The following is a 26,243-nucleotide window of genomic DNA, read 5'->3' on the forward strand; positions in this document are numbered from 1 at the left end:
CATTCCCTCTAAAAAACTAGATTTAGGTTGACCTAGAGGCAGTGTGAGTCATTGTTCATAACATATGGATGATTTTTTATATTTAAATTTTTCATATCATAGGGGGTCAAAATGCATTGAACCCGTAAAAAAAATGTGATTTCACCATAATAGACATATAATTAATCTTATTAAGTGTCACAATTTCATTAAAAATGAACCAAAATTCAATTAGTTTGCATTTCCTTAAATTCTTGAAACCTAGAAATTCATATACCCCTACCCATCTACTTTGTCTCTGAATGTATATATATAAATTTCATAGAAAGCTTTCTAATTACAATATAAAACATTTATAATGTATATTAAGGAAGTTAGAGCACTTTTTTATTGTCTTCCTTTTCTGGTCTGTCTTTCATCAATATTAAATTTATATTTTATTTATTCATCTAATTTCATAATCTCTTATTATATTTTGATAGTTATTTATTTATTTTTAGTTTTCATGCACCTTTTCTGTCACTATTTTTTTATAAGTTTATTATTAACTTTTTTTTATATATAACTTATTAAATAATAAATATTTTATTTATAAATAATATTATAGAATTTACACGTATAAATATGCCACAAATTATTAGTATATATAATATTTACTAGTCCTTAGCTTCTACACGGCCTATGCCATTTGATTAATTAGCCAAAACCCCAAATTTACAGCTCAACTGGTCCACAAGCAAATGAGATTCCCCCCTCCATGATAGGTCAAAAACATATGATAGTCATGTAATAATAAGAACCCTATTGCCTGCCTAAAGGGCAACCTTAAAAGATGCTTCTTCCATGATTACTATAAATTGATGTATACCCTTCATTCACAATTGCCCCTCTAGACAAGAAAAATCAAAACTCCTTCCTCGTTCATTCATATATACGTTGAGATCACCATGATTTCAAGCTTGTTTACATTTCTATTTTTCGCGATAGCGATATGGGCATGGAGGATAGTGAATTGGGTGTGGATTAGGCCGAAAAACATCGAAAAACGGCTTAGGGCTCAGGGGTTTGGCGGAAACCCTTACCGGATACTGTATGGTGACACCAACGACATGGCGAAGATGATCAAAGAGGCGAACTCGAAGCCCATCAAGCTGTCCGATGATGTTCTTCCTCGAGTCATCCCACTGCACCACCACATTGTCAGAAAGTATGGTATGTATGACTTCTTACATTTGGACAACTTGGTTTTTCTAATTATAGGAGGAGCTTGAGGAATTAAGTAATTAGCTGAGGTTGTAATGATCCTTAATTAGGTTGGAGCTTAGGCTGATCTCACGTTGTACTTTTTTTATATTAATTAACCTAATTATGTCTAAAATAAGATTGCTTGTGTCAATGAGAAAGCTCAAAAATGTTTTGTGTTATTTCTTGATTCTTATTCGAAACCACGCAAAAATGATCCATATATATTTTAAAGTGGAGTTTTTGATTGGTTGAAAATGAATACTCTCTAAAAACTCCCACACCCAAAAAAATTCGACGTTCATCAAAAATAAAATATGATTTTTGTAGTAATTAATTTATCATGGTTAAAAATAAAAAAATCTTAATAAATACTAATTAATTACAACTGTGCAACAATTATTAATAATGTTCCTATAAGTGGGGCCAATGCAGTTACCATGGTTAATATTTTGACTATAATTGATTAACCATGTCAATTTGTCACAAAAAATACATATAAATACTAACATCCAAAAAAAATTTCAAGTTATAGAATACAAAACAAAACAATCATAAAAAATAAGATTAAATTAAAAAAATATTTAATATACGACGATCAAAAATACCATCTGCCCAAAGCACCAGCTAGCTCCCAGAAAATGAGAGCCAGCTCTTTTGTACGGACAAGAGCTGAAAATGTTTAACCTAGCTACCTAGGTTTTTACTGGTGATTTTTTATGTTTAGATGAAGCAATCTTGAAGTGTGATCCGTCTCTTGTTAGATAAACTAACCAATTAGAAGCCAGAAAACCGTCGCTATTTACCTTGATTTACTACAACTCTGGAATAGATTTCTTACCACCCGCGAATAGAGTGGTCCTGTAATATTGGGTTTTGCCAATTTAAAATTTCTATAGTCAAGAATTTAACCTACCTAAGTAGCTTGGGAAATCAAGAAAATAACCTAGGATAATTAGGGCTAGAGCAAGAAGACTAATGATAATCTCATCGCTAGGATACCCATTTTTTTAGTTAGATTTGTCGGACTAAATCAATCACAATGTAAGTATGATATACTTGTCATGTGATTGGTTGCTTTATCTAAATTATATACTAATCATACCACAAATATATTGAACTTATCATATAATTGATTTAAAACCAACAAAATTCAATCTAAATTATAATTTTCCCAAGAATATCTTAGATTGCAATTTATTGATCGTCGTGTGTGTCCTATCTTGTGTCACTAAACAAATGTAGAACCCACAGTAAAAATAAATAAATTAAATTATTCCCTACGTTATTAATGAGTATGATTTGACAACAATTATGGTAACTCGATATTATTAGTACAGTGAAACAAATTAATATAAAATTTTAAATTTTGACCACGATCAATCAATATCTTTTTTATGTAATTATTTGTTATAATTTTTAATTATAATGAATGTTTTAATTTCGCCTGTTGAAATACAACAGTAGCCGCCATAGCATAGCCGTGAATAAGTAGTACTAATATAATTATTTATTTATTCGGACAGTCCTCGTCGTTTTTTAATAGTGAAATATCATCATATTCCATTGTTAATTACTTGATCTGTTTTCAATCATATGATTTTTTACTAGGAAATTTATATTATGTTTATTTAATTATATGCGCGCAAGTATTACGTGTACAAAAAACTAGTAAAAAATTTAATGAATTAAGGCATCAAGGTACATATATACAGGTAAAGCTTGTTTCGTGTGGATTGGGCCAGTAGCCAGAGTTGTGATCATGGAGCCTGAGCTGATAAAAGAAGTCCTCAACAACAATCACATCTTCAAGAAGCCGACACCAAACCCACTTGCCAGATTCCTCGTCTGCGGAATAAATGGCTACGAGGATGATAAATGGTCCAAGCACAGAAAAATCATTAATCCAGCTTTCTACGTCGAGAAGCTTAGGGTAAGAAGAAATCCAAATTTTCCTTGAGATTATTTATTATGGTTAAAAGATAAAAAATAATGACGAATATTAATTAATTACGATTGTGCAACGAAATTTCAAATAAACATCCGCTGGATACATACGTTTCACTAAAACCAATTTTATATGCAACAGGGGTGCTTTTGTAATTAGGTCTAACCTTCATGGTGTCAACATAATTTACCATATTTTTTAATGCATAAATGTTATGACAATAATACGGATAAATTATATTTGTGGTCCCATAAATGAATTTATTTTCAATTTGGTCCCACACTCAAACCAATTCGCACATTGAGTCCCATATGCGTTTTTTTTTTAATTTGAGAACCATTGAGATATTTCCGTCCAATTGATAATGACAGTTACTCTCTCCGTCAGTCAATGCGATCAAAATAAGGGTAAATTATATTTTTGGTCCAATAAGTGGATATGTTTTCAATTTTGGTCCCACACGTAAATGTGCGAATTGACCTGAGTGTGGGACCAAAATTGGAGAAACAGGTCCACTTATGGGACCAAAAAATAATTTAACCCGATAATACCGATACTATATTTTTGTTTCTATGATGTAAATATTGGTAACTCAAAATTGAGAAAATTTCAGCATATGGTGCCGGCAATGCACAGAAGCTGTGTGGAGATGATAGAAAAGTGGGAAAAGTTGGTGGAAATTGAGGGGGGGAAGAGAAAGGGAATTGAAATAGATGTGGGGCCGTATTTCGAGGACTTGACGGGGCAAGTGATATCGCGAACGGCGTTTGGGAGTAGTTATGAAGAGGGAAGAAGAATTTTCGAGCTGCAGAAAGAGCAAGCAGAGCTCACCCGCCAGGTTTTGCAGTCGGTTTACGTTCCAGGATGGAGGTAATTCATTCAAATTACGGTTTTCCGGAGAGCCATTTTTTTTATAATTATAACGAGCTCTCTTAAGATTGGTTATAATTACAAATATCCATTCGTTATTTGAAAAATTACTACTATGCTCCTGATTTTAACAACAATTTAACAATAAGCCGAATTTGTTAGTTTCTATCTATTTTTTTGTGGTAAACTGATTAAAATGCTTTGTGGTTAATGAATTATAATTTAATTTAGTTTTTATAATTTTTTAGAATTCTTTTATGGATTATGTGGATAATTTTTTTTTAAAATTTTTCATCCACCTTTTCGATTTTTTTTTAATAATTTTTTTCATTTTTTGTAGAAAAATATATAGCAAGGGGCAAAGTTTTAATTCCAACTCTATATAGAAGGATTACATAATTTCATCGAACATTAGGGGATATTCATAATTTTTCAAATAATGAGAGGGTATTCGTAATTATGTCAAACTTTAGGGAAGTTTGTTGTAATTACTTTGTTTTATATAAAAAAATGAAATTTATAATTACTTATTAGGATTTAATAATTAAGATTATGTGTAGTTTGTAATTACAACAAATTATTTCTAATAGTCTTTCTTTTTTCTTTTTTTTTCTGGGATAGAAATGATGACTATATAATTTTATTAATATCAATAAACTGAAAAATATACTAAGCATTGACTGTTGAAACTCGATAATTGTTACTTTTTGATGATTTATTTTGATGCAATGTTTTAATTATAAAACATTGAAAAATACATTTATTGAATTAATAAACTTACATTACAATAAATCGAGATAACAATAAGCGCACATCAAATGGGTTAAATACCAAATATAATTACAATAACAATAAATACTCACCGTTTGGTAGGACTAGCTCCAACCTATAACCTCGAATCTATTCATGTTTAAATTATGTTCTATTATTTCCTTTTGCATAATTTTGTTTTAAATGATTTGGATAATTGTTTACAGAGAATTAGGAGTTAAATCATCAACACAAATGCAAAATTATTAAATAGAATATTACAGCTAGCCAATTAATCAAGTTTACAAACTTTTATAAATTAAGTTACTCAAGATTTATGATCGAAAATGCATCACTAAAGTTATAGGACGAAAAATACATTTTGTGGGCTAATGGCGGTGACCCTTACCAGGGGTGGAGCAAAGCCCCATTGAGCCCTAGTAGCTGACAAGGCTTGGCTTCCGCTTGGGTCTATTAGCTTATTAAGTTTTAGGTCTGAACTTATCTTGTCTATTAATAAAAATAATAATCAAAATTTATGTAAATGTGTTTAAAACATAATTTCTTCGACATTTTCATTTTTAGTCTCTCTCAATTGGTTAGAACCACACAGTTTCCACTTAGCCAAGTAGAAAATTTTGTTACCTTGTGATTTTCTCACCGGTTTATATTTTTTATCAAAAGTCCTCTTGCTTGTAAATTACAAACCCATTCTCGTTGTCGGAATAATAATTTGTAAAAAGCAATTGTACTTATATTATCGTATTCATTTAATTTGTAGTAATTATTATAATAATTTATTTTTTTATCAATTAAATATTTTTATTTACCACCTAGTTAATTAAAATTTGATAGGATTAAACCAAACCAACCCTTACTACAGGTATGTCCCAACAAAGAGAAACAGGAGACTGAAAGAAATCAACGATGATCTATGCTCCCTGTTGAGGGGTATCATCAAGCAAAGACAAACGGCCATGCAAACCGGAAACTCCACAGAGGATGATGACTTGTTAGGCATATTATTGAAATCGAATGAGAAAGAAATGAAAGAAAATGGGAAGAAATCTGGAATGAGCATCGAGGAGGTGATTGAGGAATGCAAGACCTTCTACTTTTCCGGACAAGAAAGCACTTCCAATCTGCTGTCTTGGACGATGTTTCTGTTGAGCATTCACCAAGATTGGCAGAAACGTGCAAGAGAAGAGCTTTTCCAGGTTTTCGGAGACAGCGCACCTGATTTTGATGGCTTGAATCGTCTCAAAATTGTAAGTTTTAAATCCTACCACATGATGCACTTGAAATTAATTTGATGCCTGGTTATGTAAGATACTATTTAGGGATAAAATATAAAAAGTAACGCTCAGTGTATAGAAGGTATTTACGCTATAAAAAGAAAAAATGATTATTCTCAACACAATAAATTATTAAAATTTAAAAATTGTAGTATATCAATATTTTCTAATACGATCAGACAAATTTGATGAGAAAATATAAATTTGACCATAGATTATCAATATTTGAAATAATTTTACTCACGGCCAAAATATTTACCGCACTTTTAAGTTGTAGCAAATGTTTTGGTCTCGTTTGCAGAAACAAGGCTAGTTAATCGTTGTGCACTTGTGATTAATTAGTATTTGTCACGATATTTTATTTTCAATTATAATAATTAATCATAGTTAAAAGTAATATTTCTTCCAGTGTTAGCAACAAAACTTGGAAAAATGTTATTTTTAGAGGGTGGTCACACTTTCAGCCCTATATTATTTGAAAATTGCAATTGACCACTGTAATTAAGAAAAATAAGAGATGTGTTTCGAATCTGGTCTAGAAAGCTAAACTGGGTGGAATTATCCCAAGTCTTGCACATAACATAGTTAATTTCGGGGTTTTTTTTTAATTTTTTTGGACTATTTTTGCTAACGTAGTATGAGGAACGTAAGAAGAAGTTGAACTTTTGGTCCAATGACTAATTAAAGGGGGCGGCACATTTAGTGAAAATGTTTCTGTTAGGACAAAAATGCCACATTAAACAAAAAAATTATAAATCCCCAAATTAAAGATGGTGCCAAGCATGTGCTAATTTTTGAGAAATTTAGCATTTTTTGGGATATTTGAATTAAATGTGCTATTTTTTTTTAATTATAATCCCCAAGTGCAAATATCACCAGCTCGTTCAACTATAAAAACAATTGTATTTATTATCGTTGTAGCTAACATTATATATATGCCACTAATTATTTTTTTATTGACAATAGTATTTACAATCTTTTGTTCACTGGCTACAATTACTATGACGATTTGTATATACTTTTTGTCACTAATAAAATTACAAAATATCCACTTCACGATATTATTTATATATATATATTATAGGGTTTAATTAATATTTTTGATTTCATAACTTATGTTATTTGGTATTTTCGTCCTTTATTTTTTGTATCTATTGGCCCATTTGCCAGTATTGTTGTCATTTAACTTTTTAGTGTAGCATTTTGGTTCGATATCTTTTTAATTTTACAATTTTATATAGTCATTTTTTTTAATCGGAGATCACCCTTATTGCCAGTAAAGTTCAGCTCGGTGAATAAAAGGACCGAATTTATGAAAATTAGAAGAATGCAAGATCAAAATACTATCCCAAAAAGCCAAAAATCCTAAATTACGGACACAAAATGCATTTAGTCCTATATTATAATCTTTATTTGACTGAAATGATTTATTTACATCTTCATCGACAACTCGCTCAACTATAATGATTATAGTTATTGTCATTGAGCTGCATACTATACATATATCACTAATTATTTTTATTGATAAGAACATTAATGTCGTGAAATAAACATGCAGGTGACGATGATTTTATACGAGGTGCTAAGACTATACCCACCAGCCATAATATTCAACAGGATCATCCACAAAGAAACGAAGCTAGGAGAAGTAACCCTACCAGCTGGGGTGCATCTTCAGCTGCCCATAATCCTATTGCATCACGACCAAAACCTCTGGGGAGAAGATGCAAAAGAGTTCAAGCCTGAGAGATTCTCTCAGGGAATAGCAAAGGCAACCAAGAATCAGCTGTCTTTCTTCCCATTCAGTTGGGGTCCCAGGATTTGCATTGGCAACAATTTTGCCCTAATGGAGACAAAAATGGCTCTGGCTATGATCCTGAGAGCCTTTTCCTTTGACCTGTCTCCTTCTTACACTCATGCCCCTTCCTATGTGCTCACTCTTCAACCTCAGTGTGGGGTTCATCTCATGATGACTCAAATTAGGAAGGCTTGATTTTCTGTTGTCATATTTTACTTTATACGTTGTCTTGATCGTTGATAGGGTCTGAATTATGTAATGTGAGATATGAATGACTGTGTAAAGGGTGTGGATTGTAATTTTCAAAGATAAATATCTGTGTTTGAATTTTAGTATAAAATGAATTCATTACAAACTAATGATGAATTTTTAATAATGCCTTGATGGTATTGAGCTAATGCTAAATTAACAATGGACAGAAGATATTAGTTAAGTTAATTATATCCCCTCCAAATACTTATGTCAATGCTCTGTATCTAACATAAAAATATTGGGTTCGATTTGCGTATTGTCCGTCCATCGACAGGCCTACTTGGAATAAAGGGATATGACATCTTTGGTTCTGTATGAAAGTCACATGCAATTTTTCAACTAATCGAACTAAAATTGCCTAAAGTTACAAGTCTAAATTGTAAAAATTAATTTAGGTTTAGACAAAAACTACCATCAACCTAAATTGTAGGACCAAAATTGCATTTTCCTACATTTATGATATGAAATATCTAGTGTGATTTCAAAATTAACATTGGAAGTGAAATATTTCCCTACAATAATTAGAAATTAATATTAATGTTCCAAAACGTAAATTTCTAGTAAAATTAGCAACAAAAAAGTTCAATGGAAAAATTAGCGACGAACAAGCAAATATTTTCTTATGGCGTGGTCGTCCACCAAGATTTCTGTGGTTGAGAACATATAACTTTGACTAATTAATTAAATGAATTTATCATGTTCACCAATTAATATATTTTTAATTAAGTTGTTTAATTCATTTTTAATAAAATAATAAAAATACTCTTAACCAACAGATTTATGAAAATTAATAATCTTATTAATAGAAAGTAATTGTATATAGCACCAATAGATTATGTTGTTATTGATTCAAAATCTTGTCCCAAGAACTAAATTAATATCAATTAAGTATAATATATTAAAAAAAAATATTTTACTAGAAATTGTTAAAACTTTACGTATTTGAGCTCTTCACTACAACAAAAGGAGCAACAAGTTTTGGAAGACGCACGACACTACAAAAAAAGAATGATTATATAGCCATCGAAATAATCAAGTGAAAATTTTAATACTGTACTTATTATATATATTCAGTGACAAGAATTTTTATTTTATCATAATAATTAATTTATGATTTTAATAACTAGTATTATTTCGCAAAATTTGTTATTATCAATAATCATTGACACAAATAATTACCGTTACTATATATAGGTGTCTCACTAATTATTTAGGCGAAAAAATATTTTTTTTTGCGTAACTTAGGATTTTTTCACGTTTGGTCCTATTAGTATATAATTCTCCTTTTTTGTCCCGTAAATTCTAAAAAATAGTACTTTTGGTCCCACAACACCTTTTCATTAAATATTTTAATAGAAAATGTCATATCTTTAGTACGTGACTGTTAGAGTCTTTATATTTTTAGTCTCATTGATTACAGAATTATCAATTTTGGACCATGGACTTAATGAGCATGTGCCTTGGTTCCATCAATCATAGAACAAAGAATGCAGCTTTTCAAAAGTTAGGAAATAAAAAAGAGAATTTCGTAACTAATTAGATCAAAAGTAAAAAAATTATACGCTATAAAATAAATAATAGTATTTTCTAAATTATCTATACTGATAATTCTCTAATAATTCTTATCACTAATTATATATAAATAAATTATTTTCACTTAATATATTTTTTTAGTGATAATTTTAAAAAATTATCACTTAATATTTTCTTATATGTGGTGAAGAAGTGGGCGGCTGCGATTAGATTTGTCTGTGACGACAGTGAACAATGATTCTAGCAAATAAATATCAAAATTTAGACGTAACCTCACTTCTCTTTCCGCAATTCATAGCCATGTGTTTCTCCAGACTTGTCCTTTAATGCCAAATTTGACTTTTATGCAATACTGGATAAATTATGAGGCTTTTGTTTTGTTTAAAAATTATTATAATTATAAATATTTTTTTAATATTTAAAAAATTATAATATCTCTCTAAAATTAATGATCTTATTACAAATAAGTACTTGTAACAAACCATTATATGAGGTATTTGTTAAACGACCATTAATTTGGAAAATATTTATAATTTTTCAAACAAGAAGAGAGTATTTGAAATTATGACAGACTTCGAGGAGCCCTTTGTAATTTTACCTTAAAATATTTGATAAAAATTCTTTCATTACTGCACCATCCATTATATTCATACTCAAATACTAATTCAGTACATCGATATTTTTAAATCAATAAAAATATTTAAAATAAATAAAAAAACACGATACTATTATAAAAGATAAATTATATATCGATCCACGCCTATAAAATTCGAATTCATAACCTTTTTGAATTTAGATTGTAAATAATAGGCAATAATAAGGATATGGAATTCTTTACGCACACGCTTCTCAGATGGTGACACTCCATTACATATAGCAGCCTCAAGCATCAGTTGTACCCATAAAACAACAATAAAAACTGTACAAGTGAAACTCATCAACTCTGTATATCATGAATCTTCACATAGCTGCTGCTGCTGCGGCTGCCGTAGTTGTGTATATTTGGGCGTGGCGGATAGTGAATTACGTGTGGGTGAGGCCGAGAAGAGTGGAGAAATGGCTGAGAGAACAAGGGTGGAAGGGGAACCCATACAGGGTGTGGTATGGAGATTTGAAAGATGTGGGCAGGATGAGTGTCGCTGCACACTCTAACCCCATCTCTCTGCATCAGGATATTCTTCCTTATGTTCTCCCCTTTCACCACCACATCATCACAAAATACGGTGTCTATCTTTCTCACCCTACTTGTTTAATTTTTTTTTATATAAATTGACTTAGAGGGTGGAAATTAAGTATAGTAAGCTTTTATTTAATTATATTTACATACTTGATCGGTAAAGTTGCGGTCTTACAATTAAAAAATTGTTTGTGTTACAAATATGGATGCGGTACGTCTACTATATATTACAGTAGTTTCTTGCTTCTTTGTTGCGATTGAATGTATTTGTTGATTGAAATTACAAATATATCAAATGATGTAATGAATCGTATACTATTCCAAAAGAAAAAAACAGAAAGATATATATTCACAGAGGGTAAAACGTGCATTACTGGTTAAAAATTGTTCATTTTATGAATTGATCACTGCTTACTTGATTTTCGGAATTTATTTGAGTTACTGAAACTCTATGATGCCTAATTTAGTTAGTGAAACCAAAGCACATAACCTCATGTTCAAATCTCATCAATTTGTAGGGGTTGGGTTGCTTCATTAGTAGTTGGTGATTAGCTATATATGTTTAATATTGGAAATTGGTATATTGATTATTAAGGAAAATTGTAATTTTAGTCCTGTTGGAATTCAATTTATCAATTAATCCTAATAATTTTTTTAAAAAAAAGAAATGACATATTAAGGACAAACTCCATTTACAAAATTATAAATTTGACTGGAATTTGGCATGTGCCCATCATGCGAGCCCCAAATTCGAGCTTTAATGCAATTTTCGGTGGATTTTATACTTTTATGTTCTAATTTTTTAAAATCGGAGGGCTTAGTTGCCATATTGAATTCCAACTAGACTAAATCTTTCGATCCCTATAATTACAAACTAAAATTACAATTTTCACCGACTTAATCAACCCCTAAGATAATGACAAAACACGCAAGGTATAAGCGCAATTTTTGTTCCATAATTATAAAGGATGAAAATGTTAGTCTTGCTGGAATTTAATATGATAATTAAACCAGCAATTTAATAAAATTGGCACATTAAGGACAAAATCAGCCAAAAAGTCCAATCTAGTCGAATTTCGACATGTACCCTCATGTGAACCTCAAATTCAATATTGCAATTTTCATTGGATATTGTCCTTACTTATGCCAACTTTTTGTAAAAAATCAAAAAGAATTGTAGGGTTTAATTATCAAATTCAATTTGAACATAACTAAAAGTGTCATCCTCATAATTAGGGAACTTAAATTGCAATGTCTCCATGATTGTTGGCAATAGTGATATCAACAAATGACATATGAATTGTTAATTTATTATTTATATAAAGAAGATGGAAATTGGTGTACTTAATTGCAGGTAAAAGGTGTTTGATATGGCAGGGACCAAGTCCAAGGATCATAGTGACAGAGCCTGATTTGATTAAGGAGGTGTTGAACAAGCATGAAGTGTTTGTAAAGGTATACGCACACCCATTGAACAAACTGCTTATTTCGGGCCTTACCGTACACGAGGGACAGAAATGGGCTAAGCATAGAAGAATTCTCAATCCTGCTTTCACCATTACCAAGCTCAAGGTAAATTTCTGCATGTCACAGTCATTTCTATTATTTAAAAAATTATATTTAATTTTTTTTATATTTTTAGAATTGAAGGTCATTTAAAAATTACATTAATAAAAAGTATATTTTTTTATAAAAAATAAATACACTAACAAATATCACCCATAATTAGCATTTGAACAGAAATTATTTGCATCAACAAAAATTTAAATGAATTTTCCATATTGCTCGTCATCCAATTTTCCCTTGTATCATACTGACCATAATAATATTTTTTATTTCAATAACAAATATTCATTCTATACATAATTCTATCCATAGCGGACCTATTTAAAGATTATGCTAAATTAATCCTTGTAATTGATGCATTAGAAGAAATATAATATTCAATCATGGTTAAATATATAGCTCTAATAAATAGTCATTGATCACGGTCAGTCAACGATGCCATAGTTTTTACTAGTGCGGCTAAGCGAAGAGCCATGGCAAAAAATACTTTTCATGGTATATAAGTTGAGTTTTTACATCAATTTTATTTAACCATAATTAATAATAGTTATTTTTGGTCAATAGCCATTAAAAGTGTAGGCAATAAGATTTCATTTTTAGTAATGCTTTCCAAAACCTCAAGTAATTAGCTAATGAATGGTTTTTGGATACAAAAATTGTTGACAGGATATGATTCCTATGATGCATGTAAGTTGTACTGAGCTTGTGAAGAAATGGCAGTCGATGTTTGGAGACAAAGGGTCGTCCCATGAGATCGATGTGTGGCCTTTTTTTGAGAATTTAACAGCTGATGTAATATCTCGAACAGCATTCGGAAGCAACTTTGAACAAGGAAAGAAGGTGTTCTTGCTCCAAAGGGAACAAGCTCAACTCATCGTCCAGCTCAGTCGCACCGTTTACATTCCAGGTTTGAGGTAAAATCAGCCACTTTGGACATGTTTTTGTTAATACTTACAAATACCCACTTGTTGTTTGAAAAATTGGATATACCCCTTCTCCTGATTTTAACGTCCGTCTAAAAACGAGCTCGTTTCATTGGCGTCTGTTAATTTTATTAACAGGTTTTTGCCCATGGGAAAGATCAAGAGAATGAAAGAAATAGATAGGGAAGTGCGAGATGTATTGAGAGGCATAATTCAGAGAAGAGAGGAGGCGATGAGGGTGGGAGAGAAGACGAGCAATGACATGTTGGGCATACTGCTGGAGTCCAATTCCAGGGAAGTTGAGGGAGATGGGAACAGGAAAGAGCTGGGAATCAGCATCGAAGACGTGATCGATGAGTGCAAGCTTTTCTACTTTGCTGGCCAGGAGACCACGTCCAATCTGCTCGTCTGGACAATGGTTATGCTCAGCATCCATCAGAATTGGCAAACACAAGCTCGGGAAGAGGTTCTCCAGGTTTTTGGAAAAAGCATCCCCGATTTTGATGGTTTAAATCAATTGAAAAAGGTAAGGATCCAGATAACAACTACTAACCGTTGTTTCTGTATGCGAAGTCGAAATATTAGTCACAATTGAAACTCATGAAAAATGTTTTACTCATAACTAAAAATCATAGCCAATGTTGACTAACTGAAGTCAAAACTTAAGATTTAACATGAGTTTTACATGAGAGTGTTAAATGAAATATAAATTGAAAATTTATATAATTTTTTATGCTAAAGTCAGTATTTTTCGTCCAAATCCTAATAAAAGGAGATCAGGTAGAAACGATTAATTTTAGAAGGTGGGCAAGTATTTTTAAAATTTCTTGGGGGGGAAATGAAATTTTGCATTTTCAAAAGAAGTCTAAGTGTTATCAACCCTTACTCATGGCTAAAAATATTGATTAACCGAAATCAAAACTTATTATTTAACATTAATTTTGTTTGATCAATGGTGGTAAACAATGTTAATGATAAAGTTAAAACTATGGCACAAAATTCCTACCTCTCAAAATATACTCTCTAATCTCAACTGCAGGTGAATCTGATACTCCATGAAGTACTTAGACTATATCCACCGGCGACAACAATAGCCCGAGTCACCCGTGAGAAGATAAAGCTGGGGGATACAACTCTGCCGGCCGGAACGGGACTTGTATTGCCAATACTCTTCGTTCATCACGACAAAGAAATATGGGGAGACGATGCAAAAGAGTTCAAACCAGAAAGATTTGCTCAAGGAGTAGCAAATGCAACAAAGGGCCGAATAGCTGCATTCTTTCCATTCAGTTTGGGGCCTCGCATTTGCATTGGCCAAAATTTCTCTATGGTGGAAGCTAAGTTGGTTTTAGCTATGATTCTGCAGCACTTCTCGTTCGAGCTGTCTCCATCCTATGAACATGCTCCTGTTCCGGTGCTCACTCTGCAGCCTAAGTATGGAGCCAAAATCATGTTCAGCAAAATATGAGAAGACTTGTTGTTGTATGTGTTCTTTTTCAGTTGTTTCCGGTTAATAGTTTCTTTGAATAAGTGTTTGTGTTTGGGACGTGGAGAGAGCGCTTTTACTACATCTTTACGAATGTATGATGGTTTTTAGTTTGAAACAAATCAATATAATTGAGCTATTTAAGAATTAATGTATATATATATATACACAGTAAAATCTCTATAAATTAATAATCTTGGGACCATGAAATCTTATTAATTTAGAGAGATATTAATTTATCGATAAATTAATATTTTATTAATTAAAAGAGAGACTTTTTAAATTCAACAAATTTAGTACATATGTATTGAAAATAAATGAATTCATACATGTTTAATTGATTATAATCATGCATCAATCAATTCCTTGTAACTAATTAAATATATTCATGTATAATATCAATTCATTATATACAATTAACTATTATATTCATAGACGCATGTTCAATTCATTGGAATTACTTAAATATACATGCTTACATTAATTCGTTGCACTTAAATAACTATTATAACCAATTAAATATATTCATGCATGATGAATGAAACATATACTATATAAATCTCAATATGAAAATAAAATAATTCCTAACACCCAACCATGTCTTCTCATCTAAAAGGCATCGCAAAATTATCCATAAATGATCAAATGCGTAAAGCATTACAAACTTCATATTTTAGCGAATTACCTTAATATTTATAATTGTTGATATTCATGAATTATTAATTTAGAGTTTTAAAGAGACTTAATATTTCTAAAAGAATTTTTCGAAAAATTATTATCTTATTATCTTATTGAATTTGATGATTTTTTACAAAGGCCCAAGCCGGGACCGGAAGATTTTATTATTTTAGAGAGTTTATTAATTTATAGAGTATTAATTTATAGAGGTTTTACTGTATATATATATTGATAGCGTTGAGGTCATCCTCACCTGGGTCTTCGGGTCTCCAAAATGGAGTGATAAACCTAAAATTCACAACAAAGTGTTAGGGGTACTGGGGTCGTTTCCAACGAAAATCCTACCGACGGTTAAGTTGGGAATTATTAACTAAATATGTCAATATAAAAGTTCAAAACAAGAGTACTATTCAAAGCATACAGTATTTGGTATCTACAGTTATCCCCTATTGTACAATATCACTTAGGGTTTTTTAATAATACCACGTGTCATTCAGTTAAAATCTAAATTATGGATATACAAGTCAATTCGGTCGAAAACTGATAAAAAAGACATGAATCTTGGTCGCTTTTGATATTTTTGCTATAATGAAGGCAAATGTGCTATTTTGCTCCTTTTTATCCGAAGCGCGCGCGCACACATATATATATATATATAGCAAAAGATGCATATTTAGTATGGGAGAAATTGTGCAAAACCCCTCTACATGTTGCGCAGGGTTTTGAAAAATAAAAGAGGTTTTTAGGCTATATGTCCAATTAAAACCGGAGGATACTAAACGATTTTACTAGGATAATTAAAAAATTTACTCTTTAGTTTTTTTTCTTTTTTTAACAGTCAATTTACTCTTTAATATGATGATAATCTTATTTTCTTGTAGTTGAATATTTCAGTTAAAAAATAAATAACTCATAACTTTATTATTAGGTTAAATTACAATGCCGCCCATGAGGTTTGCTATATCTATAAATACGTCATGTTATACGAAAAATTATAAATATCTTCTTTGAATTAGCGGTCATCTGACAAATACTTCTATAATAGGCTGTTACGAAAGATATTTGTTAGACGATTATTAATTTTTAAAAAAAATATTTATAATTTTCAAACAACAAAAATATTTATAATTATATTAAGATTAAAAAAAAACAAAAAGTTGATTGTAATTTATCTTTATTATTTTAGTATGGTAACTTCAAAAATTAAATTAAACCTGATTGGTTGATCTGATAAGATTTGGACAGAGGAGCTAATCTCCAACTCGGGAAGCTGACAATGCTCACTCCTAACCTCTGTTTTTAAACAGAAAACAGGAAACCAAGAAAATTATAGATTAATCGCCATCTGTAACAACCGTCCAATTTCCTTCGCTGATGTCGAAATTTTTGTCGCGCTGTCCGTGACCCGACTGTCGACTCTAACCCAGCAACACATTCAGAAACCGCACATGCAAATTTTTCTCCTTATTTCAAGATTATCTCATCCCTAATCTCCTGAAATTTAATTACTTGCGAATCTTATGAATAGAATACAGAAATCACGACATTTGGATGCTTCCCGAGTTAAGTCAACACCCGCTCAAGTTCCCAATGGTCTGTACAGCAACCCAAAATCACTGCTGAATCTTGGAGAAAACGATGAAGATGGAACTGAAACTTTCCTCAATCTTCATCTCTGTCCTGATCGTGGGATTGATAACATGGGCAGTCAGAATACTGAACTGGGTGTGGTTCAGGCCCAAGAAGCTGGAGAAACTCCTGAGAAAACAGGGTCTCCAGGGGAACCCGTATAGATTCCTTCTTGGAGATATGAAAACATTAATCTCAGTAACGAAAGAAGAACAGACGAAATCAATCCAGCTTTCCGATCATCTGGCGCCACATATTCTTCCATACTACCACCAAATCATTAACGAGTATGGTAAGTTGCTTCATCAGAAAATAGAAATCAATCTGTTTTGGAGCTGAAACAAGGGTAGTTTTTCATTGTATTGTCAAAATTTGTAACAGGTCAGAATTCTTTCATATGGTTTGGGCCTTCTCCGAGATTGAACATTACTGATCCACAGCTTATGAAGGAGATTTTGACCAAACCTGAGGTATTCCACAAGCCACTTCCTGACCCTATCGGGGAAACAATTGCTGGAGGCCTCCTGTTTCTTGAGGATGAGAAATGGGCTCAACACAGAAAAATCATCAACCCCGCCTTTCATATGGAGAAGTTGAAGGTGATTTTATGCTCCTAGTATGATTAAATTTCATGCATCTTTTTCTTTTTCTCTTTCTTTTTCTTGTTCATTTCTGAATTAAATCTTTCATGGCTATGCAGAATATGGTATCTGCAATTCGTTTGAGTTGTTCAAACATGGTAGAGAAATGGGAATCCATGTTTTCCAGGAGTGAAAGGTCCCTGGAAATCGATGTGTGGCCTCATCTTGAAAGCTTATCAGGCGATGTGATTTCCAGGACAGCATTTGGCAGCAGTCATGAAGAAGGAAGAAGAATATTTGAGCTCCACAGGGAACAGGTGAAGCTGGTTTTAGAACTCCTGAAGTTCTTTTTCATCCCTGGATGGAGGTAATGAAACTAAGTGATCCTCCCTCGTCGTCTTGGACAATAATCTTGAGATAGTGATCTCAGTTTCAACTGTTTAATGTTAACAGGTTTGTCCCAACCAAGGCAAACAGAAGAATGAGAGCTATCTCCAAAGAAATCCAGTCTTTGCTACGGGGTATTATCAACCAAAGAGAGAAAGCAATGGAAAGGGGAGAAACCGTTGGCGATGACTTGTTGAGCACATTAATGGAATCAAATTTAAAAGAAATTGAAGAACATGGGGGGAAGAAAAAGGATGTGGGAATGGATATTGAAGATGTGATCAATGAGTGCAAGCTATTCTACTTTGCAGGGTCAGAAACCACTTCACTTTTGCTGGTTTGGACAATGGTTATGCTGAGCAAACATCAAGAATGGCAAGTTCGTGCAAGGGAAGAGGTTTCGCAAGTTTTTGGCAAGAACGAACCAACTTTTGAGGGCCTAAACCGCCTCAAAGTTGTAAGATAATTCTTCCCATAATTTTTAACAGTTTAAATTTTTAAATAAAGTTGTCATTCAGTACACATTAACACCAGAACCAACAAGAGGCCCTGAGTTTAAGTATCACGATCACCTAACATTGCCAGGTTTCGTAAAAACTATTTATCACCTGCACAGAGGAAGTGTACGTGCCTTGCTTATCGACTCTAAACATGCAGGTGACGACGATTCTCCACGAGGTTTTGAGGCTATACCCACCGGTTCCACTGATTACCCGAGCCCCGACGAAGACTCTGAAACTAGGAAACATAACTCTACCAGTAGGGGTGGATTTGATACTGCTAATAGGCCTACTTCATCATGATCCCAAGATTTGGGGCGACGATGTGAATCAGTTTAAACCAGAGAGGTTTTCAGAGGGAATTTCGAGTGCAACGAAGGGTCAGTTCTCCTTCATACCATTCAGCGCAGGGCCCCGGGTGTGCGTGGGGCAACAATTTGCGATGATTGAGGCAAAACTGGCTTTGGTTATGATACTGCAGAAGTTCTCATTTGAGTTATCATCTTCTTACTTGCATGCTCCTTTCTCAATTCTCACTCTCCGGCCTCAGTATGGTGCTGCCCTGATTTTGCACAGGCTCTAATCAACGGCGGCTATTCATTTTCTTTTATAAATTTTCAGAGAGAATTTTAATAAATACATAACTTTTGGTGTTGTGAAATTATGTATGAGAGTGAAAAGTGGTGGGATTGAGATTATATATGAGCGAAAGTGAAAAGTGGTGAAATGATAATCTTTTCCCTTTTCTTGTTTTGTTTGTGAAAAAGAAGTGGAATCTAAAAGATGTGAGAATTTGTTGACGTTGGATTTTGACGTATTTAGAATTTTGGTTTTGATTTTTAGAAAAATCTTGAAAGTTTTAAACAAGCTTTTCAAAGTTTTTAGTTAATATGCAACTTTTTAACTGAAGACTATTCGTATATATGATGCAATTCTGATAAGTTTATTTAATAGTGTGATGAACTACTGTTGCGGGTAACTTAAAAACAGGGGGAAAAAATGCAAAAACACCCTTATAATATCGTAACCAACAAATTACCACATATAAAAAAAATATAATTAACCTTATGTATTTTAAAATGCGACAATTTATCCTTGTATTTTTCAAAAGAAAGTAAATTATTTCATTTAAAAAATACAAAAAAATATCACTATTATTTTCTCATGGAAGGTAATTTGTTCATCACATGAAAATAAATTGCATTAAACACTTAAAAATAGTGAAAGTAATTAGGACTTAACAGCATAATAAATATCTAATGCATTTAGTAAAATTCACATTTAGAACCATATAAAGTTCCCAAAAACAGCAAAATTCAGACTCAAATTCTGCTCGTTCAAAGCGAATCAATCACATAATAAAAATAATTATACTTATCACATAACTGCACACTTTTTCTTTAAATCGCACTAAATACTAATAATAATAATACAAATATATAAAAATATGATGATGATGCAGTTGAGTTCTTAGCTAAAACCACACTCAATGCAGCACATCAGTTAAGGTAGATGGAACGATCATTAGATAGAGAGATAATGTAAAAAGCATAAAATACAGTTTCCACCCCACCCCTCTCTCTGTTTACACGAACAGAAAATTCAAATTTGGAAAGTTGTTGATAGATGATATCATCCAGTGAGATGGAACGCCCAACAGCTGCATTTCGTTTGGGTTGATGTCCTTCACGTAAGCGTTTGGATTATCCACGGGCAGTCATGCGAGGCATTCATTTATCATCTAAGATTTGTAGCAAGAAGCATAGACAACTCTGTGAAAACAAATGCAAAAGTCATCAACATCAGTAGTAGGGAATAAGTGGTACGCATAAAAAGATGTTGCCTTGGTTTAAATCGAAGGGTCCTTTTCACTCTGTGTATGAGCATGATAGCAGCAGCTCAAAGAGTATATAAAAATCAAGACCTCGATTATATTTTATTTTTAGATAGCTTGTGTTGCTCCTAGCAAGTATTTCAGTCGGGCTCTTCTCTCTCTGTAAAGATTCATTTGAAAAGTCCGCCAACAAGTTATTCCGGAAATGGAGCCCAAGTAGGTCACAGTAAAACTAGATTAAGCTATCCCAATGGTGAGTCAAAAGCAAAACACATTGCATTCCATTTGTTCACCAATTTTCCAGTCCAATAAATAGAGGTAGAATAGAATACAGGAGCAGGGTCAGACGTTTTGGTTGGGTAAAGCACTAAAAGAGTATTGTACATGTACATTGATTCTGAAAAATCCCAAACAGGTTGAGATGGAAAATTGCAGAAGCTGTTATGTGGAAGGACGAAGATGTTAAGAAACCAATCTTTTATTTAAGGGTAAGGCACTGGTGATATACCTCTAATTACAATTATGTTTCTCAAATTTCTCATTGTCCCAATGGGCCAAAGTCTTCGGGAGGCCACACCTGTACACAAGAAGATAATGGGATAAGTATATATTGCACATAAGATCCAACATAACACGACTTCCTAAGTTGACTATTTACAACTTTTATTAACTCGTGAGTGCGTGACTTGTTATATAAACATGATAGATTAGTTGATTGATGATCACATACCATCTCATCTTTCAAACATAAACTGCTGTTACTCAAGTTGGTTTTAAGAAACATACTATTACTCCATGCCAATTGAAGCACTCGTGAAATGATGACTTTACTTGTTCATATCATATTAAAAATCTATCGACATCACATCTATCTACCTACCTTCTATAAGATAAAAGTGTGAATAGGTGGGAGTGTTTTACATTTCTAAACTTTTTGTAATGCTTATTATAACCCTCTCATAACGTATATCTAGTTAATTTAATTGTATATATTAATAAATTTCTCAACGGCAAGCATTCTATTAGATTTAATCACTCACTAATTTAAATAGTGAGAAAGTTTGTGTTTAAACAATGAGATGCTGAATTCATGAACTCAGAGATTCTTGAGGACAGAGTACTACGAATTATGGAAGTTTGAAAAGATGCCACCAGAAGTAATGCCTGTACTTGAACAGTTTGCAAATATGCCACCTATATTCAGAATATTCACCTCCATCAAATAAAAAAGAAAAAAGAAAATGTGATATCTGAAATAAAATTGTAAATGGAACTAGAGGAATCAAACTTTAAAGTCATTACAATCAGAGAAATGGACTCTTGGGATTTTAAACTGACCCAATCTGGTGTCTGTCAGTTGTTTGCATCAGAGAAAACTTGTGAAAATAATTAACAAATGAACAATAACAACTTGCACTCAGAAAGAGAATGTAAGGGTGCTAGGATGCACATAACACGGAGAGTTCTTAACTTGCACTGCATTTCGATATATATTTGAGCAACATAGTTAACAAAAATGTTTTCTCTAATTTCAAATCATCAAACATGAACTACAACCGGAAATTCCATCCATGATAAATATAGTAGTGAGTTAGTACTTAAGCACCAGAACTCCAATATCTGATGAAAAAATTGCTTAAAGAGGCAGACATTGTCACATACTTGGACATGTAGATTATGTGCATAAAAAATAAAAAAGCATATAAGTCATAATTATTCCAACTGGAAAGCTGCAGATTACCAAAAAAATTATAGATATAACCAGAAACTTAATCACGAATAAGGCAGCGGAAGCTTACTCTATAAAAGACTTTGCCAAGAATCAGCCCATAAGGAATTGGGCCAAGCTGCCGTGAATCTTTTGATGCATATATATTATCCCCCTGAATCCACACGTGGCCCTTTGGAACCTATTATTCCAAAGGTAGTGTAAAGATTGTAAAATTTTATAATAGTTCATTATTTTCTTCAACAGAGACAAACAACAATATAACCATGTAAGACGTCATTGAAAAGATCAGTATAGAGATTAAAGTACAGGTTGATTAATGATATAGAATGCAGATCTGATAGCCATTTCACAGCTACAATTCGTAAAATACAGTCGAAGAGTCTAACCACATCATCGCACTCCTATACATACAGAAGTAACATGTATATTTTAATTAAAGGCCAAGGCAACTGGGAAAGCTAAACCCAGTTACCGTGCTGTAAGATTTACCTTCCTCAGAAACAGCATGAAGCATGCACAATTTTTTTAAGATTTGGAGCAAGAATTCAGATATCAAATAAACACAAGAAGTCATGCTCTTCTCTTATTCCCCACTTGTAAGAAAATATAACATCATGATTATTGTGGTTAATCTCCTAAACAACACACCATCCAGGTTTCAAATTCATGAAGATAAGCTGAACTTCAGTAAGAAACTCCCTCTTAAAAAGTACATACAAGAAATAATATCCTCAAAATCATTATTGATTGCTACAGGTGATAATTCAAAACCAAATTTTTAGGCAGATTCTGAAGTTCTAATCAATTTTCATGCTAAAACCATATCACGAAAATTTAATAATTTACAAGCAAAATACATCCCCAAATACACTAATTATTTTATTTTCTTTGTGGGGCAAGGCCTTCATAGGTATGAAGTGATACTCAAGCACAAAGCTCACTCATATAATTAGATATAACTCTTAATTGCAGATGCTGTTATCCAACAAATTCTAGTCACTCCGGCAACATCCCACAACCAACCACCGCCAACCCCCACACCCTCCAACACGCATGCACACACACACACACAAAAAAAAATTTCATCTTCTACTCTTTCATAAGCAAACCCACAATTGGGGCCAAGAGATAATAATTCAAGAAAAGCTTCAGTATACTTGAGCAAACAGGTTTTCCCTTCCCCTCCAAAAGCCACAATCCCTCATGACAACTCACGAGCCCATAGATCCTAGTTGGAAGCAAAGGACGATATCATCATCATTCATCTCCTCCTGATCTATCTGTTGATACCTATTATTTTATGAATATACATGTATCGCCAATAATATCAAATGATATCCCCGATAGAATGATGTTACCGGCTGTATCAACATATTATTGGCAATAATGTCAGATAACATCATATTGTCGCAAATGCTATACCCATTAATGAAATTTATAATTTTTTTCCCAAAACTCTTTGTAATATGATTAAATTAGTGATTCTTACACATACAATAAATATTTTCTTAATACTATTGCTAAATAAACTATTTTCTATTTTAAATCCAAGTTCGACAGCAATGTCTTGTTTAATCTTTTTCTAAAACTTCTTCTTATATCGTAATTTATACACATTTCTATTTTATTTTATAAGCTTACTAATCTTTCAGATTTTTTTAGCATTCCATGATGCATCTGTTTTGTATCACCTTAACATATCCAAATACACCACATCCAGCGTGAAAGAACAACTAGCAACTTTGAACTTTGCAGCGTATAAGCAAGCTCCAAAGACTTCAAAGATTGGACATTTAACAATAATCAACGGCAGTCAACAGCAACGAAAATTGTACTTAAGGAAGCATAGAGTACTGAAACTAAACAACAAATAATCACAACAGATAATAAACATCCTCATACTCTTACTAATTACTCCCCATATTCATATACGCACCACTAACGAATGAGAGCGGTCGCTGCGAGCGGGATCCACCAAGAAGGTGACGGTATCGCCCTCCACGCCCACAATGCGCTTCGTTATGCACTTCCTGGGGTTCTGCGGGGACCGCACCAAAACGACGTCGCCTGGCCCCACCTTCCCCAGCAACAACGACAGCTTATCAACCAGCAAAACGTCGCCGGTCAAATTCAACGTGGGTAGCATGCTCGGCCCATAAACCTTGAGCAAGAATTAAAAATCAAGAAAGAAAAAGGCGAGAAAAGGGAGACGTGGCATCAGATTATTAACCGTAATTAAAGCAAGAAAATAGAAGAAGAACGTACTAGGGTCGGGGAGCAGATGTAGGTTTCGGTGAGGTGCAAAAGGGAAAAGAATTGAGCGAGGAGAATGGAGTGACCCAGAACTTCTTTGGCAGCGGGTTTCCATTGGCGAAAAGCATATTGCAGCAGTTTTGCAGCTCTCATCCTCTCAAGGCCGCTCCCATTTGTGGCGCCCGCTCTCAAATACTCTGGTCTGGGTAAGGCGGCTGTAATTTTTATTTTTCTTTTAGTTTTGAATATTTTTTCAACTTTAAAAGTTTATAATTCGTACTGTATCTTGATTTATTATTGTAATAATATTTTATTTGGTAAAAAATATTAATTGTTTTTAATTAGATTTTAATTTGATATGTTATTGTTAACTTGGTAAATAATGCAATAGATCACTCATCTAAAATAAATAAATTGATATTAAAATTGTGAGAATTACAAAAAATAGGAACAACTGACGTGCAATGCTGCTAGCAATCATATTATTGGCGACCCCTCGTATGCTGATATAGTTAATTTTATAGTTACTAGAATTTTACCAAATAAATTGTTTAGAGATGAAAAGGGCAAAATTAAAAGCGATACAAAATATTGTGTGAAACGAGTTCATACCCCAAATCATAAGAAGGCATTTCCCAGAAGCCGAACTCTCTTCTAGTCTTTGTCATTTTTATGCTTGTGGATGTTATTTTGTACTAAAACGGGCAGCACAAAAAATGCCAATGTGATGTCAATTTTGGCCAAATATGTTTAAAGATGTCTGTCAATTTTGCAAAACATGTGAGAATTGCCAAAAGACGGGTAGCTTAGGCACTTGAGATCAAATTCCCCTTGCTTCTATACTTATTTATGAAATATTTGATACATAGGGAATTGACCTAATGGACCCATTTTTTCAATGTTTCAGCAAATCCTACATCGGTCTTTGAGTAGACTATGTATTTAAGTAGTGGTAGTCAAAGTTACAAAAATAGATGTTGCCAAAATTATTATGAATTTTATTAAATCTTGTACTTTTCCTGTTTCCAAGTTTTGTATGCCAAAAGCCATTATAAAGTGACCTAGGATCTCACTTATGTAATAAGATTGTCAACACTTTGTGGAAAAATTACAATATCATTTATCGAATATGCACAGCTATCATCCTTAAATGAATGGGCAAGCCAAAATCTCCAATTGAAAAGACCATCAATTCCAACGAAAAAGATTAAAGTATATATGTCTCCTTATCATTTAGTGTTTGGCGAACCATGTCACTCCGTCTATTGGGCGATCAAACAATTTAACATGAAAGATAGAATGAAATTGGAGACCAAAAGAAGTTGCGACTGCAAGAATACGAGGAAATTCAGAACTAGCTTATGAAAAATCAAAAATTTACAAGAAAAAGACCAAAACCTTCCATGACAAAGCCATCTCGCACAAGGACTTCTTGGTTGGGGAAAAAAGTCTTACTTTTCCACTCCAAACTCAAACTTTTTTTAAGATAAATTGTATTTTTGATGGACTGGACCTTTTGTAATAACTATACTTTTCCTCATGTTGCAATTAAAATTAAAAAATCCAATCACAAATAAAGTATCATCTCAAACCATACTATGAGAACTTTTAAGCACCTAAAATTGAGAAAATCCTTCTCAAGGACCTGACCCTAGCATAGACACATCTCCATACGTCTAGCCAAATACGTTAAATAAATGTGCTACATGCCTAGCAACTTATGATACTTTAGTGTACTTCCCTATTGGGATTATCTTTTAATTGGAGATCTGGACTTGCCCACTCGTTTGGAAATGACAGGTGGTGGAAACTCGATTAGTGACATTGGAC

The 26,243-nt window shown here is 32.6% G+C and overlaps 4 protein-coding genes across 4 annotated transcripts; 3 read left to right on the forward strand and 1 right to left on the reverse strand.

Moving 5' to 3' along the window:
• Positions 1 to 839: 839 nt before the first annotated feature.
• On the forward strand, positions 840 to 8,214 carry LOC105165491 (cytochrome P450 CYP72A219). The gene is made up of 5 exons (XM_011084518.3): positions 840 to 1,191; positions 2,937 to 3,154; positions 3,783 to 4,039; positions 5,673 to 6,057; positions 7,643 to 8,214. Exons 1-5 carry the CDS (start codon positions 927 to 929, stop codon positions 8,075 to 8,077), a joined length of 1,560 nt encoding a protein of 519 aa, XP_011082820.1. The 5' UTR covers positions 840 to 926; the 3' UTR covers positions 8,078 to 8,214.
• Positions 8,215 to 10,558: 2,344 nt separating this feature from the next.
• On the forward strand, positions 10,559 to 14,966 carry LOC105165829 (cytochrome P450 CYP72A219). Its single transcript, XM_011084991.3, has 5 exons — positions 10,559 to 10,890; positions 12,199 to 12,416; positions 13,077 to 13,324; positions 13,472 to 13,859; positions 14,373 to 14,966. The coding sequence occupies exons 1-5, from the start codon at positions 10,620 to 10,622 to the stop codon at positions 14,799 to 14,801; spliced, it is 1,554 nt and encodes a 517-aa protein (XP_011083293.3). The 5' UTR covers positions 10,559 to 10,619; the 3' UTR covers positions 14,802 to 14,966.
• A 1,941-nt stretch (positions 14,967 to 16,907) lies between these two features.
• On the forward strand, positions 16,908 to 19,394 carry LOC105165490 (cytochrome P450 CYP72A219). Its single transcript, XM_011084516.3, has 5 exons — positions 16,908 to 17,418; positions 17,508 to 17,725; positions 17,827 to 18,074; positions 18,161 to 18,551; positions 18,752 to 19,394. Exons 1-5 carry the CDS (start codon positions 17,136 to 17,138, stop codon positions 19,175 to 19,177), a joined length of 1,566 nt encoding a protein of 521 aa, XP_011082818.1. The 5' UTR covers positions 16,908 to 17,135; the 3' UTR covers positions 19,178 to 19,394.
• Positions 19,395 to 20,012: 618 nt separating this feature from the next.
• On the reverse strand, positions 20,013 to 24,630 carry LOC105165489 (Peptidase S24/S26A/S26B/S26C family protein). The gene is made up of 5 exons (XM_011084515.3): positions 24,426 to 24,630; positions 24,097 to 24,321; positions 22,228 to 22,338; positions 20,937 to 21,005; positions 20,013 to 20,366 (listed from the first exon to the last, which is right to left on the reverse strand). The coding sequence occupies exons 1-4, from the start codon at positions 24,564 to 24,566 to the stop codon at positions 20,967 to 20,969; spliced, it is 516 nt and encodes a 171-aa protein (XP_011082817.1). The 5' UTR covers positions 24,567 to 24,630; the 3' UTR covers positions 20,013 to 20,366; positions 20,937 to 20,966.
• Positions 24,631 to 26,243: the final 1,613 nt, after the last annotated feature.

The sequence above is a fragment of the Sesamum indicum genome, linkage group LG12, assembly GCF_026168435.1.
Source record: "Sesamum indicum cultivar Baizhima isolate 11 linkage group LG12, ASM2616843v1, whole genome shotgun sequence".
Classification (NCBI taxonomy): Eukaryota; Viridiplantae; Streptophyta; class Magnoliopsida; order Lamiales; family Pedaliaceae; genus Sesamum; species Sesamum indicum.

What these genes read in the sequence shown, in the direction of transcription:
- LOC105165491 (XM_011084518.3), top strand. Translation starts at nt 927, where the DNA reads ATGATTTCAAGCTTGTTTACATTTCTATTTTTCGCGATAGCGATATGG. An exon ending in GTTTACGTTCCAGGATGGAG is followed by an intron (nt 4,040 to 5,672) that starts GTAATTCATTCA and finishes CCCTTACTACAG; the next exon opens with GTATGTCCCAACAAAGAGAA. An exon ending in GCTTGAATCGTCTCAAAATT is followed by an intron (nt 6,058 to 7,642) that starts GTAAGTTTTAAA and finishes ATAAACATGCAG; the next exon opens with GTGACGATGATTTTATACGA.
- LOC105165829 (XM_011084991.3), top strand. Translation starts at nt 10,620, where the DNA reads ATGAATCTTCACATAGCTGCTGCTGCTGCGGCTGCCGTAGTTGTGTAT. An exon ending in TCACCATTACCAAGCTCAAG is followed by an intron (nt 12,417 to 13,076) that starts GTAAATTTCTGC and finishes AATTGTTGACAG; the next exon opens with GATATGATTCCTATGATGCA. An exon ending in GTTTACATTCCAGGTTTGAG is followed by an intron (nt 13,325 to 13,471) that starts GTAAAATCAGCC and finishes TTTTATTAACAG; the next exon opens with GTTTTTGCCCATGGGAAAGA.
- LOC105165490 (XM_011084516.3), top strand. Translation starts at nt 17,136, where the DNA reads ATGAAGATGGAACTGAAACTTTCCTCAATCTTCATCTCTGTCCTGATC. An exon ending in TTCATATGGAGAAGTTGAAG is followed by an intron (nt 17,726 to 17,826) that starts GTGATTTTATGC and finishes ATGGCTATGCAG; the next exon opens with AATATGGTATCTGCAATTCG. An exon ending in TTTTTCATCCCTGGATGGAG is followed by an intron (nt 18,075 to 18,160) that starts GTAATGAAACTA and finishes TAATGTTAACAG; the next exon opens with GTTTGTCCCAACCAAGGCAA.
- LOC105165489 (XM_011084515.3), bottom strand. Translation starts at nt 24,566, where the DNA reads ATGAGAGCTGCAAAACTGCTGCAATATGCTTTTCGCCAATGGAAACCC. An exon ending in ACCGCTCTCATTCGTTAGTG is followed by an intron (nt 22,339 to 24,096) that starts GTGCGTATATGA and finishes TTGGAATAATAG; the next exon opens with GTTCCAAAGGGCCACGTGTG. An exon ending in TTGGCAAAGTCTTTTATAGA is followed by an intron (nt 21,006 to 22,227) that starts GTAAGCTTCCGC and finishes TCTTGTGTACAG; the next exon opens with GTGTGGCCTCCCGAAGACTT.